The following is a 16,048-nucleotide window of genomic DNA, read 5'->3' as shown; positions in this document are numbered from 1 at the left end:
TGTGTGAGTGTGTATGTGTATATGAGAGAAAGTGAGTGTGTGTTTGAAAGTGTATTGTGTGTGTCAGAAAAGAGTGTGTGTGTGTGTGTGTGAGAGAGAGAGAAAGAGAATTTTTATATGATAAATGTGCATTTCAGAAATTTCTATTTTTGAGGGTACAGGACTATTTTCCCCCTTCTTCATTAACTACATATTTAGCCACTATATTTTTCATTTAAACCCTAGTCTTCAACAAGATAATAGCCAATGACTATGAGATGGATAGCTAGGGTTTCAGGCAGATGCTTACATTTTTTGTTGTTGCTTTTGTTCAGTTGTGTCTGACTCTTTGTGACCCCTTTTGTAGTTTTTTTTTGGCAGAGATACTGGAGTGGTTTGCCATTTTCTTCTCCAGCTTATTTTGCAGATGAAGAAACTGAGGCAAACAGGGTTAAGTGACTTACCCAAGGTCACAAAGCTAATACATGGCTGAGGCCAGATCTGAACCCAGGAAGATGACTCTTCCTGAATCCAGACCCACCACTCTATCCACTGCACTAGCTGCCCACTTACTATTAAGAAGTGAAAGTAGAATAAATATGCTGACTTCAGATTGTTTAAGGAAAACAAACAAAAAATGTTAAAGAAAAAATTCCAAATTTATCATGAAACCAGAGTATAATTGAAGTAAAAGTTTAAAATCTAAGTGAATATAGAAGAAAGGAAATCTGAAACATGAACTGGTCACAACCAGTATGTTTCCCTTTGCATCTCTGTGTTTTTATGCTCTAACATAATGAGGAGCTACGGAACTTGTCATTTGGGGATGTTCAATACCATTTATAGGACATCATTTCACATTCTAGAGCAAGTGTTTAAATCGATACACAAAACAATAAATGCACATGAATTATTTGATTAACTTAAGTCTGGACAGTTTATTTCAGTATCTGACAAATTCTTTAACCTTGACTGTATGTCTGTCAGTAAAACTCCAACTAATTGAATCCATCGATGTGAAAACCCACAGGCTGAAGTCTGTAGTATGTGCATACATCACACTGAAGGGTTTCTGCCTCAGCCATGGTGGGTAATAGTCAGTGAGGTCAGGTCAAGGAGGGTTAAACCAAGTCAGGATATAGCCAAAGGAATACATCAAACACTGATTTTAAAAGGGCAATTAATCTTAGACAGAAATGTTTCCTGGGGAATGAATGAGATCTCAATCTTAAGAGCACGCTACATGATGTAGCAGTAAAAATGTACATATACAAGCTTACAGAGCTTTCATCCTGTGATCACAAACAGAAGGAGAGTGCTGTTTATCAGAGAAATATAAACCCATTCTAAAATACTTACATTAACTTCTTCCGGATCTATATTCACAAGGCAATATACATCTTAATGAACACATAGCATCATAGATAATACTTGCTATCACTTTCCATGCATGGGCTGTGTTCTTACAAAATTTTCCCCATTAAACTTCTTGTTCTTTTTCTAGAAGTCTACTGTTATCATTTTCAACAGGATTTTTAAAAAGTCTATGCCACTTTCTAATCAATTTTAAAAATTATCTACAAACATCTGTTTTCAGGATGAATATATAAAATTTTAAAAAACATTTATATTCAGCACTGTACAGTCTATGAAAGAGAAATCTATTAAGTTCAGAAGCTTTATACTATAGTGTATTTAAAAAAAAACATCACTAAAAGCCTTCTGATAAGGAAATTGCAAAGTGTGGTAAAAGTTAACTACAAGTTAAATAGGAGTGTTTTTAAAAGTTCTTTCTTGTATGTGTATTTATTTCTATTTTTATCTTAATACTCAAAGCAAATTCTTAAAGATAATAAAATGGAAAACTCAGGAAAGTGAAATGCAGTAAAAACCTAAAAAATTCAGATCCCCTGATGAAATGAACCCTTTAAATAAGTTCTAACAACTGAATTATACAACATTTTGCAAGAAAATTTAAGTATGTATATAACTGAACATCTAGCAAAGTGTTATGAGGCTAAAGACTTACATGGCCTACTTTAGTGGAAAGAATACTGAATTTGAGGCTCCTCTAAGGATCTTGCCTCTGTCAATTACTTATGTACTCTTAGGCTTATTTTCTTATTTTCTATTCTACTTATTTCCTCTAAATCTCAGTTTCTTCATTTGGAATATGAGGACACTGGACTGATGATATGACCACTAAGGTTCTTTCCAGCTCTAAGTCTATGATACTACATGAAAAATGTGTGCTATAAGAATGTTAAACCTCCCTTTGATAATCCTATTTACATTACTAATTTGTATGATAAACAGTATACACTTCTTTATAGAGAACAGAGAGAAAACTTTAGTGTGATTCTGATTTTAAATATTCTTGAGTTATGTATTAATGAGCTCTCCTATGTAATAATTTATTTGGTACTTTGGTTAAAAACAATTGTTTTCTAATGCTATAAGTGAACTATTACTGGTGCAAAGAACATGTTTCTGGAAAAAGAAATGATGAAAAGTCACTTGTCCGTTTACTGGTATTCTGTGATACTTCCAAATAATCTAGCTAGCTTTACTAATATAGAACAAGTAAAGAAATCACTTCATCATTCCTCTATATATGCTTTTAGAAAAGATAAATGTCTTTGGATTAAAACATTATGGGAATATATGTTATAAAGATTACCACAGTCAGCTAAGGTACTTATTTTAGAGCAAGGAAAAGAAATGAAGATTGAATGAGAGAAAGCAAGGAAGAATGAGGCATAAACTTTGCAGTTTTTATTTTCACGATCTGTTCTACTACAAAGCAAGATCCCAAAGTTGCAAGAATAATAATGACCAATTTTAAATATCCTCAAACTAAGATGGTTTGATAGACTGTGTTCAAACTTGATTATTCAAACCATTTTGAAATAAATTAATAACCATAACAACATCAAGCAATTATATAGTGCTTTACAGACATGCTTTACAAACATCTTATCTGATCCTCACAACAACCCTGAGGATGGAGTGGTATCCTATTTTATAGATGACAAAACTGAGGAAAGTATAGGTTAAGTGACATGTCCAGAGTCACATAGCTAATAAGTATCTAAAGCTGCATTTGAACCCAGGTCTTCCTGACTGCAGGTCCAGTGATCTGTCACTATCACCAGCAGCCTGTAGTTCCTCTTCTTCCTCCTCTTTTTTTTTTTTAAACCACTAACCATTAAAAACTATTTTTTGTTTATATTTTAAGGTAACAGTTTCATAGTTCAATGGAGCAATTATATCAAATTAAGAATAGTTTGGCTTATAGATGCTAAAATACAGGGTCAGCAAGTGGGTGCCTGGTGGACCAGGGAATATTGAGTTCTTCTAGAGTTCCAATGGCAAGGATGATCTTAGCTAGTTCCATAATTACCCAAGGCTATACTTTCAGTAACATCCTTAACACAGAGAACATAACCTCCAGCTGTTAGTTTCTGAAAAGGTGAAGTTAAGTCTTATGCAGCTCCTGTTACACCTTGAGGTGCACATTCTTTTGGGAAAGAATAATACCACTTTGCACTTAATACTTTCAAAAACAATCTTTCATCTGATCCTTACAATCATCCAATGAGATAGGAAAGGAAATATCCTCATTTTACAGGAGAGGAAACAGGCACAGAGGAAATTATGGGGCTTGCTCAAAATCACAGTGTGTGGCAAAAGAATTTCCAGGATGAAAATATTTGAGAATAAATAATCTAGGTCAATGGTTTTTAAATACACTGAGGTGATGGAACTATTCACCTATCTCCTGATATAATCCTTGATGGGGATGGCATAGGGATACAAAATATTCTTTCTATAAATATACTTTACAAAAGGAATACCACCACCGTGCCACTGGCTGGGGTTGGGATTCAGGCTAAAAGATGAATAACCTACAGTGTAGGAGTTCTTAATCACAATTTTCAACATATGTTTGGCTTTATGTAAATTTTAAAGTAGAATTTTTTTAATTTAGGAAAAAACCCAAACCACAGGAGAAAGTTCAGCAATAATAACAACTGACTAAGAATAAATCATAGGAACATTACAAATATGTAGCACATTACATTAGCAAACTGTAATGTTGATTCTTGTGTATAGAATGTCATAGTAACGATTATATGAGATTGCTACTGGATCTAACTAAGGCATCAACCAAGCTTCCACTATTTCTTTAATTCTATATAACAACTTAGGACTTAACTAACAATCTGTTAAACTTGTATTAAAGCAGAGTGGAATCTGTTTTGTATGCACAAGATTTTTAAGAATATATATGATATGACTAATGTGAAAATGTTCAATATGGATGTATATATAGAGTCTATTATCAGACTGCAAGCCGTCTTTGGGAGGAGCAGAGGAAGGGGGAGAAAATGTAAAACTCAAAATCTTATGGAAGTGAATATTGAAAACTTAAAAATAAACAAAATTTATAAATCTATACACACACATATGAGATACAAGCTAAAGATGCCAGCCATTTGTTGTTCTACTTAATTAACAATCCCTCTCTCAAAGAATTTACATTTTAATAAGGGAGAAAGTACACATATAGGTATATATATGGAATAATTCTAAAGAGAATAAATAAAAACAAGTTAGGGAGGAGACACGGTAGCAATTGGGGGTTGCAGAGGATGAGGAAAGACGTCATGAGGAAGGTGGTGTTTAAGATTCTGTGAGGCAGACTTAAGAAGAATGCATTCCAGGCACGGGGCACAGTCTACACAAAGGCATAGAAATAAGAGATGGGATGCTAGGTGTTTGGCTGAATCATAAGGTATGGGAAGGGAGGGAATGTATGATAATCAGGAAAGACAAGGTGAAGCCCTGTCGTGAAGGGTTTCAAAGGCAACACAGAGAAGTTTGTCTTTTGTTCTAGAGGCAGTCAGGAACCACTGGAGTTTATGAAATACAGTAGTGGCATGGTCAGATCTGTGGTCAAAGAGAATCACTTTGGAAGTTGTGTAGCAGATAGACTGGAATGTTCAGAGATTAAAGCAGGGAGACCAATCTAGGCAACAGATGAAGATGGTCTGAACAAAGGTGGTGGATACATGAGAAAAGAGAAGATGCCAGATCTAGCAATTAAAAGGACATAAGGAGTAAGGGGCAGCAAAGGGTGGAGGATAATATTATGGTTATGAACCTCGGAGTTCCATAACCATAACCATAGAAGGATGGTGGTACCTTAAAAAGAAACATGGAAACTTGGATCAGATGATGTGGGAGGAAAGATAGTAAGTTCTCTTTTAGACATGTAAAGACAACCTTATATCTATAATAGAACAACACTATTGTTAATGAGAGGTGGTGCGACACAGTGAATACAAAGCCAACCTCAGCACCAGGAAAACCTGGGTTCCAATCCTGCCACTGGCACACACTGGTAGTGATCATGGCTAGGTCCCTTAACCATTCAATGCCCTAGGCAATCCCTGAAGTAAAGGGCTCTTAACTTTTTTGATGCCACAGTTGCCCTGCGGCAGTATGACAAAGGAAACTAATTACATTGAAATACAGTTATGAAAATATTTTTTAAAAAGTTCACAGACGCCTATGTTAGGAAGCCATGTTCTTACACTAGGATCAAATGAGAGAAAATTTGTAAAGGGCTTAGCAAAGTGCCTCACACATAATATGCACTTAATAAATGTTTGTTCTCATCTTTTCCCTTCTCTTCTTAGACTACATTACAGACCAACTGCTGATCTGCATCAGTAGGAGCCCAGCACAAATAAAATCATAAGTCCAAAACAAAATTATAAAAAACCCAGAAGCCAAAGTCAATTTACTGGCCAAGAAAATAACATTTTTTAGTCATCTGGTCTCTGGACTCAATCTTTACACTGTCTCTTTCCATGAAAAATAGCGTACTTGCTCAAAGCAAGTTAGATTGGATTACCCACTCTTTCTCTCACTAGTGACATAACGAATAACATAATACTCTATAGGCTATTTCCTCCCCTCAGAGGTAGAGTTGGTATATGGCTAAATGTTTTCACATGAGCTCCTTATGTGATTTTGTACAATCAAATGGGAATACAAAATTAAATGGTAGTTGGTAAGGACACTTCAAAACCATGCCATATTTGTCAGGCAGAAACTAACAACTGAAACATATATAATGACAGGAGAAATCTAGAAAACCTTGTTCATCTGCCACAGAATGTATGTCTCCTCTACCTACAGTATTATATAACTCCATTTTCTGTGTAATGTCAAATAAAAATAGGATTAAAAAGTAGGTGATGGAGATTTCTTGATTATCAAATAGGCTGAATGATACACTGATTTCTTGGAATAATACTTTTAATGAATTTCTGTAATTTGCTATTAACTATTAGATAAGAAACAGAACAGAGTAGGGCTTATAGATTCTTCTATAAACCCAAATCAACTGAATGTTATATTCATTGGAAAATAACAAGTAAAGGAATATCTTGCTCTTGATAGGGTACAGATGCTTGGCTATCTGGGTCATGCTAATTTCTGCTGAAACCACTAAGGTAATTTACCTAAGTTCATTTAAACAGCTTCCACAGTCACTCACAAGTTAGAAAAAGAGAAACAAACAAAGCAGCTCATCATGGCTACTCTACAAGAACAGTGACCTGTAGCAGATCTCCTTAAATCTTAGGATATCCTACTTTCACATGATGAAACAAAATAAAATTCCTTTCTAACTGAATCATTTGCTATAGGAAATAAAAGACAATGGCTGCACGTGACTTTTATGAAGCACTTTCTCTTTTTATCATGTGACGACAGTCAGGTCACTCACACCCAATCTTCACGTCTTTCCCTCTCAGCTGAAGAGGCATCCAGGTGTGCCAGAATGCTTGCCACTTGCCAACACCCTGGGTGTACTGGATCAGAGAGTGTACTGTGTTAGTGTTTTAGATCTTTCTCAAAGATCTTGAAAGGAAAATCGCTTTGCACTATAAAGTGGCAAAAAGAAAGAATAACAGTCCAGGTTAGTCTAACAAGGAGGGCGAAAGTTATTCTAAAAAGACAGAAAAACCCCATGCTTTTCTACAAAGTGTGAAATACATTACCATACCCCTGAAAGTCTAGCTACTCACCTCCCTTCTAGGAAAAGCTCTCCAAAACAGCTATTCAATAGTTAAGAAAGAAAGGGGAAAAAAAAACATTAAAAGGTACCCACCCATTACCTCTGGAATTTCCCTACCTCGGCAAAAAAGGAGTGGTGGATTAAAGATGGGAGTGGCCAACAGAGCACAACAGGAGTCACACTGTGGCGGTTCTCCAGGAATGGCTACATGCAGTAGCTTTTGGTGTGTAAAAGGAGAGAGAAGGAATCTTTTGCCTGGTGCCTTCTACACTAAGAAGTACTGCTTTTCTCTTGCATGGATAACCTTCACACCTACCATTTGAGTAAATCCAAACAAAAGTAGTAGTAGAAAGAGCTACATACACTACCACTTAAAACAAATGAAAAACAGTGGTTGCAGAATGCCAGAGATATCATAGGATGCTCTAAGATGTCAAAGGTTATGTTACCTTTTGTTTAATAATACCTTTGTGTGCATTTACTAAGTATTTCTAAGCCACAGAATTAAGCATTAGATAAAAACTAGTTTGCAAAGAATGACAGTAATTTTTAAATTAAAACAACTATTTTAGAGTGCCTGAAGAAACAGAATGGTGTGTGTGTGGAGGGGAGGAGAAGGGATGCTATAGCAGAAAAATCACTGACCCAAGAATAGGAAACCTATGATTTAATCCTAGTTATGTCAATAATTAGTTGTTTATCCAATAAGTGAGAAAATCATTCAACTTCCCCATTTCTCCTTTGTAAAATTAGAGGACTGCAATAGTATTTCTAGCTTTAAAACTCCATGAATATGTGAAATGCACTATCACACTCACCTCTATCCTCTTCTTTTTCTAATTCTTTGAAGATTTTATAGGAGATAGGCCTCTCCCCAAAATGGCAGCTATGAGGTGAAAATGACCTACACTGGCAAGAACCAAGGACGTAGTTTACAGAATACAGAGGTCTGTTATTATTTTAATAAACTAAATAAACAAATTAGGTAAAGTTTCAATAAGCTGTAATCTTTTCTAGACTAAATCCAAGAACCATGAAAGAGCAACTAGATTAAGTGGTTGTTTACAAACAGTGCAAAAACATAAAGAAGGAAAGAAGCTCTTTACCAGATGATTGGCACCTTGTCATGCAGGTGTGTTTGCTGGCACCTGAACAGTGGCTATACACTAATAAAAGCACTAGCTGGTGGTAAGAGTTTCTTAAAAATACAGGACATGAAATATGAAAATGGGGCGTTTTTCTTGAGGTTTATGAGTTTTACTGCTGTTTTCACTCCTTAGGCACTATGGAACCTTATTAACTAAATAAACTAAGGTCAGTGATGTTTCTGAAAGGAAATTATACAAATTCTGATGTCTTGGAAATATAAAATAATGAAAGAATTTTAGCTCAAATTTTGACTTAAAAAAAGACAACTGATGGAGAGCATAGGACTTTTACCAAAGTTCCTTCAATATACCTTAAAAGATGAAAATAAAGTACACAAATCAATAATTAAGGGCCATTTGTTTAGAGTGATTTATATAAGACTTAAAATATAACTGAGTATTACCAGAAAGCTTTTTGTCTGTATTATAAAGTCATCAATACTCTGACAGAGAGCTAACAGAAAGAAATCATAGTATAAAGAAACAGATAGCAATCAATGTTAGCCAGGACCCACTAATGGATTACCAGAGATTTCCTAGTCATCATTTCTATAGCCAGAGAAACAAAAGTAAAATTTTAAATGAGCAAAATTCGACTACTGCAACAGGATCAGTATGGTAAGATGGCTGATGTAAACATTTCATGAAATGTTAATATTAACATCAGCATTAAATAAGAATTTAATGTACATTTTTAAGATACAATGAAACAAATTATAAATTCAGTCACTAATAATAAAGAAAATATAGTAAAGTTTTGAAGTTTATATTTTTCGTAATGTGATAAAACAAAATATTGATTGATTCTAATACTATAGGAAAACTCAGCATAAAGAGTCCCAGAATAATGACGTATGGTGATCAAAAGTTTCAATAATTTAGGATAAATACGCAGGGACCTTTCTGCTGCAACTCCCTAACTCTTGTTCCTTTCTGGCATTGGTTTTTATAGCATCAGAATTTTTTGTGGGTTCACATGGCACCCCTTGTGGGTTTCAAACAAATGCCATGTGCTTAAGAGATTATTGAGGCAAAGAGGTAACATAACCATAAGTATGAAACACATTCAGCATAAAAGGACCTATTGATAGAAATTATTTTCTAATAAATTATGTTTATTATATACCTTATTGTTAAGATAAAGTAATATATAAACTTTAGTCGCTATTTTGAGTTTCAGCCTTTGCAATGAAATTTATATATCAATTCTAAAGACATTTATTTTTCCACAACACTACTAAAAGCTGTACAATTTGATATTAATAGATATAATTAATATGAAAATAATAAAAGTTCAAATGAAGGAGACAAGTGACCACACTCATATCTGTTTTTAGTTTATAAATCAAGATATGTTTATAATTTTGCAAAATAAGACTTTGAAAATCACGGCTGAGAAAAATGATTTTAAATAGCATATTTAGTTTTGTTAAACTAGTTCAAAATAAATATAAAGTTTATTTTTGTGGTTCTTTTAAAGATCTAGTGAAAAAGTTTGGTAAATATGAATTAAATGAAAGAGTGGGAAGCTCTATTTGGAAAGGTATTTCTCATTAACTAATGAAAATTGGGAAAATATTTTAAAAGTAACAGCAGAGTGGCTCTTTGTAAAATCCAGTGAAAAGGAGAAAGTTTTCTTTTTTTGAGAGGACTAGAACTGAAAGAAATGCTTTAATAATGATGATCATACTTTACCTTCAGTAGTAATTGCTGAAGGACAAACTTCTTTTAAGAGATCTCCTAGTGTATGCAATTGTCCATCTGCAGCAACTGGTCGAAATAACTTCTGAATGAAAGGTCGCTCAGTTGTTGCCTAGTGAAAAAAAAAAACAATAGAAGGGGAAAATATATAAGATTAAAAAAAAAAATGAAACCCTAAGATGTAAATCTTTGTTGATCACAAAACGATGAAAATCAGAAATTAAATTAATTTTATGGATAAATTATGGTAATGTAATGGATAATAGAGTCTCTGTCATATTACTTACATTGAGAAAACCTGCTAATGCCATATGCTCACCATTTTATTAAATTAATTTAAAACATTATTTTAAGTAATCTCTACAAACAAAAAGTTTTCTCTTAAAAACTGCTACATTGTTGGTTTGGGGTTTTTTTTTTTGGAGGGGGAAGGCAGGGCAATTGGGGTTAAGTGACTTGACAAGGTTATACAGCTAGTAAGTGTCAAGTGTCTGAAGCCGGATTTGAACTCAGGTCCTCCTGACTCCAGGGCTGGTGCTCTATTCACTGCACCACCTAGCTGCCCCTACATTGTTTAAAAATATTACACTTCTTCCTCAAGTGCACAAAGGGTGAACAGAAACGAAGATGGTACAAAGTCTGAAAAAGCAGGAAATGACTTGAACAATTTCAAACTATTTATTATTATTTTTAAAAGAGTCATTTTCATCATTTCACTACAGTTTACTTCCTTAGAAAGAGGTATCAGAGAAAAACTGTTTTTCTTACCAGAATATGTATTACTACCATCTTTTAACTCAATACAACACTTAAAATCCCCCAAAACAACCTATCTAGGCAGCTTTTTAAAAATCTCTAGCAAATCTTCCCAGCTCAAGATCATATATTTGGTAGCATATCATAAATATTCAGTGATTCCAAATGCCCATTCTCAGTTTCTGTGCAAAGTCTGTAGGGCGCAATGGGGAATGATATCATGGAAGTATTTTAGGAAGATCAACTTCGCAGTGGGGGACAGCAGTTTGGGGGAGGATGAACCTAAAGAGGTTAGGAGAAGGATTAGGAGGCAAATATGAAGGTGATTAATATCAGAAAATGGAGAGGGAAGTATAAAGGCTGAAACAACAGAAACTTCAATTTTATAAAACCAAATGCATTCTACTTAGAGGCTAATGCAATAAAGGAAATTTTTTGCAGGGAATTGGAGACTCAGGTAAAGGCAACTATGTAATTAGCAATTTTCTCTTACGGTTACAAGAAATGTGAAAGTAAAGTTAACTATAATGGCATGCTAATCAGGAAAAGGAAAATTTGGTAAAAAATTAAAACAATTTTGCCCTCTTGAAGAGAACAGTTACGACAATTTTCTTGTGCTTCTTGATTCCTCTTTGTGTTCAAACTCTGGTCAAGGTTTGCAAATACCACCAAAACCCATTCTGCCTTAGTGTTGTTAATGAAAAGTTTCATTAATAATGATAATATTAATATGTTACACCTGAACAATACAAAGGGGGGAAAACCTTCCTCAAATAAAATGGCACAAAAACCGTGCTATTTAAAAAAAATTAAAATGTACAAAATTATTCAAGTTCTATTAATATTTACTTCTTATTGTCTACTACATAAAGAAATCTGTTCCTGGACTTCTTAAATCACCACATAATACTTGATATTATTGTCATTAATAATAATAATGTGCATTTATAGCACTTTTTTAAATTTTGCAACACTCTTATATGCTTGTCACATTAATCCCTTCCTGGTATCCTAGAAAACAACTTATAACAACAAACAAGAAGCTTAAAGGCAGAAAAATCCACTGACTGGGACACCCAACGTGGTAAAGACTTTTACAGCAGCTGTGATTTGAGTTACTTCTAAAAAGCAACGAATTCCAAAGTAATTTCACAAAGGAAAACTAGTCCTTTGTCTATTAGTCAACAGCTCCCAAGAAATCTATGATGGGACTTTATAGAGAAAAGACTGGATTATTATTATTTGCTTTCTGGAGGGCAATTGGGGTTAAGTGACTTGGCCAAAGTCACACGGCTAATAATTGTGTCAAGTGTCTGAGGCTGGATTTGAACTCAGGTCCTCCTGACTCCAGGGCCAGTGCTATATTAACTGCACCACCTAGTTGCCCCTCTAGATTATTTCTAGAAATACTTTAGAAGACAGTTTAAAAGACAGTTTTAATGCTCTTCTGATTAAGCTGGCAAAAATCCAAGAAATTTAACATAAAAACAAAATCTGTAAACATTGCTTGTAATAAATAATAAGACTTTTAAAAGGTGATTTGAACCATAATATCACAGATCACATATCACAGGATTCATAATACTGTTAAATTATTTTAGTTATAAAACATATTTAGACATCTATTAATATACAAAGTATTTCAGTAATTTCCAAGAAACAGCATTAACTTGCCATGACAAACATCATCTGAACCTCTTAAGAAAAACACTACTAGGTGGAAAATTCTATATGATTAGTTACAGAAAAAATGACTATCTTTAAAAAAGTAAACGCTAGGAGGAGGAGTCAAGATGATGGAGTCCGAGAGGCTCTGGCTTCCACCTTCCCCAATCAATGTAAAAAGGGGACTCTGAACAAACTTTGGACCTGCAGAACCCACAAAATGACACAGAGAAGCTAACCTCCCGCTGAGGACAGCCCAGCAGGAATCAGACAGCACAACACTCTGGGAGCCGAGCCCAGGCCCGCGTGAGCCAGAGGTTTTAGCCCCATAGTGGGCCTGACCAACCACTGGCTGGAGAGACTCCAGATCACCAGCAGCTGTGGCGATCCAGAATTATCAACACATAGATGCTAAGGACAAAGTGAGAGGTCAGTGAAGTCTGGACTTTGGGACCCAGTAAGTGGAAATGCATGGTTTTGCCCCCGAGACGAGAAGCCTCTGAGACACACGGCACAGCTAGCCAGTGCCATGTGGCAGCTTCAGCTCCTGACCTGCAGAGTGTAGGGAGACCAAGCGACCAGTCTGAGGGGTAATTGCTCTTGCTTTAACCTGCTTGGATGTGGATTGCAGTCTAGGGTGGAGGTCCTAGGGTGTGTGACCAGCTTGCCAGAGCTTGTGGAGGCCTCAGAGAGGCCTCTAATCTAATACCTCCGGCAGCTGAGAAAACCCCAGCATTTGGGACGAAAGCTCCCCTGTCTGGTGGCAGAGTCCTACTGTGGCAAAGTCCAGGGGTCAAGTGACTGAGGGGCGACATGACCAGGCAAAGGAAACAAAGCAAAAAGAAGATTCCAACATTAGACTCCTATTCTGAGGACAAAAAGGAGCAAAGTATGGAACAGGAGGAAGACAGTGAAGTAAGAACTCCTGTACCAAAAGCTTCAAAGAAAAATACGAGCTGGTTACAGGCCATAGAGGACCTTAAGAAGCAGATAAGAGAAGTGGAGGAAAAATTGGGAAGAGAAATGAGAACAATGCAAGAAAATTATGAAATGAGAGTCAACAGCCTGACTGAGGAAAATAACACCTTAAAAAATAGACTAACTCAAATGGCAAAAGAGGCTCAAAAAGGCAATGAGGAGAAGAATGCCTTAAAAAGCCAAATTTGACAGATGGAAAAAGAATCTCAAAAGCTCATTGAGGAGAATCATTGCTTCAGAATTAGACTGGAGCAAATGGAAGCTAATGACTTTATGAGAAATCAAGATGCTATAAAACAGATCCAAACAAATGACAGAATAGAAGGCAATGTGAAATATCTCATGGGAAAAACCACTGACCTGGAAAACTGATCCAGGAGACATAATTTAAAAATTATTGGACTACCTGAAAATCATGATCAAAGTAAGAACCTAGAAATAATCCTCCAGGAAGTTCTCAAAGAAAACTGCCCTGATGTTTTAGAACCAGAGGGCAAAATAGAGGTTGAAAGAATCCACCAATCACCTCCTGAAAAAGATCCCAAAAAGAAAACTCCTAGGAATATTATAGCCAGGTTCCGGAATTCCCAGATTAAGGAGAGAATATTACAAGCAGCCAGGAAGAAACAATTTTAATATTGTGGAAACACAATAAGGATAACCCAGGATCTGGCCGCTTCTACACTGAGGGATCGTAGGGCTTGGAATATGATATTCCAGAGGGAAAAGGAGCTAGGATTAAAACCAAGAATCACCTACCCAGAAAAACTGAGTATCACATTTCAGGGGAAAATATGGTCATTCAGTGGAATAGAGGACTTTCAAGCATTCTTGATGAAAAGACCAGAGTTGAATAGAAAATTTGACATTCAGATACAAGAAGCAAGAGAAGCATGAGAAGGTAAACGGAAAAGAAATCATAAGGAACTTATCAAAGTTGAACTATTAACATTCCTACATGGAAAAATAATAATTGTAACTGATGAAACTTTTCTCAGGATAAAAATAGTTAAAGGGAATAGAATTACATACATACATATATATATATATATGTCTATATATGAGGGTATATGGGCATATGAATACATATATGAATGTGTTTATATACTGTGTTTCCCCGATAATAAGACACTGTCTTATTAATTTTTTGACAGAAAAACACCAGAGGGCTTATTTTAATGAACATTGACAGCAATTTTAATAAACAGGTAAATGTGAACAAAAAAATGTACCTTTATTCAATAATGAATTCAATAAAGAACAGGATGACACGCTCACTGCTGCAGCTCTGATTGGATGCAGCTTGGAGTGCGGCGTGCGTTTCACCCGGGGGGGGGGGGGGAGACGGTGCATACAGAGGGTACCGTAATATAGCGTGTAGCGCAGGGGATCACCTTCACTACAGTAGCAATCTCAATAGGGCTTATTTTCGGGGGAGGGCTTATTTTAGAGGAATCTTACACAGTAAGGGGAGGTCTTATTTTCGGGATAGGTCTTATTATCGGGGAAACATGGTATGTTTACAGGCATACATAGGCAGAGGGCACAGGACCAATTTAATAGGAAGGGATGATACTTAAAAGGTGAAATTAAGAGGTGAGAGAGGAATATAATGAGAGGAGATGGGGAAAGACAGAATGGGGTAAACTATCTCATATAGAAGAGGCAAGGGAAAATGGTTACAATGGAGGAGAAGAATAGGAAGGCAAAAGGGAATGGGTCAACCTTATTTCCATTGAATTTGGCTTGAGGAGAGAATGAAATACACACTAAATAGGGTATCTCACCCTACAGGAGAGTAGGGGGAAAGGGGATGAGAGGGGGGATGATGGAAGAGAGGGCAGCCTGGGGGGGGAGGGTAGTTGGAAGCACCCACTTTTTAAAAGGGATGGGATCACAGTAGAGAATAGAACAAGTGAGAGGTGGGATAGGAGGGAGGGAAATATAGTCAGTCTTTTACAATATATCTACTATGTTATTGTTTTGCATTAGCTACACATGTACAACCTATACTGAACTGCTTATCTTCCCAGTAAGGGTGGGTGACAAGGGAAGAAGGGAATGAATCTGGAATTCAAAGTTTTAAAATCAAATGTTTATATATATACTATTATTAATACTATTTTACATGTAATTGGGAAATAAGATATACAGGCACTGGGGCATAGAGATCCACCATGCCCTACTAGAAAAGTCAAAAGGGGTATGGGAGAAAATATGGGAGAGAGTAGATTGTAGGAGGGGATATCCTGTGGGATTGCTATTTTGGGGCGGTGGGTAGGGGAAAATGGGGAGAAAATTTGTAACTCAAAATCTGGTGGAAATGAATGATGTAAATCAGAAGTTAATAAAGCATTTGAAAAATGGAAAAAATAAAAATAAAAGATAGGAATGATGAAAAAAGGTAAATTCTACTTTTATAAACATTTGTATTAATCATTTAACAAATATTCCAAGAGTATAAGACTGTGTTCATCAGTGAAAGTATTAGTTAATATCTAATATATTAGATAATATTGGTCCATTTAAGAATTTATTAAACATGTAAAAGATAAATTCCTTTTGGATGGTGTTTGCAAATATTCAATATAGTCCCAAGTATTTTTTGGTTTTTGGACAAGTCATTAAATATTAAAGCCTACATTCTTTTATATGCTTACAATCATGAGATGGCTGTGAACATCAGTTTATTTCTAGGAATAAGCACTTACAAGCATATGAATCTTGA

General features: G+C 35.4%; 1 protein-coding gene across 5 annotated transcripts in view; it reads right to left on the bottom strand.

The window, feature by feature from the left end:
- Nucleotides 1-16,048, bottom strand: part of ATG5 (autophagy related 5) — a 170,601-nt gene that overhangs the window by 22,108 nt on the left and 132,445 nt on the right. For all 5 annotated transcript variants that reach the window (XM_069077126.1, XM_069077123.1, XM_069077122.1 and 2 more), the window contains one exon: nucleotides 9,916-10,033. In XM_069077126.1, the coding sequence (XP_068933227.1) occupies nucleotides 9,916-10,033 (118 nt within the window). The remainder of the gene's footprint in view (nucleotides 1-9,915; nucleotides 10,034-16,048) is intronic.

Source organism: Petaurus breviceps, unplaced genomic scaffold (genome assembly GCF_028583685.1).
Source record: "Petaurus breviceps papuanus isolate PSGF00001 unplaced genomic scaffold, PetGlider_PUasm1.0 90977, whole genome shotgun sequence".
Taxonomy (NCBI): Eukaryota; Metazoa; Chordata; class Mammalia; order Diprotodontia; family Petauridae; genus Petaurus; species Petaurus breviceps.
The sequence above is the reverse complement of the archived record's forward strand: the minus strand, read 5'-3'. Positions and strand labels throughout refer to the sequence as shown.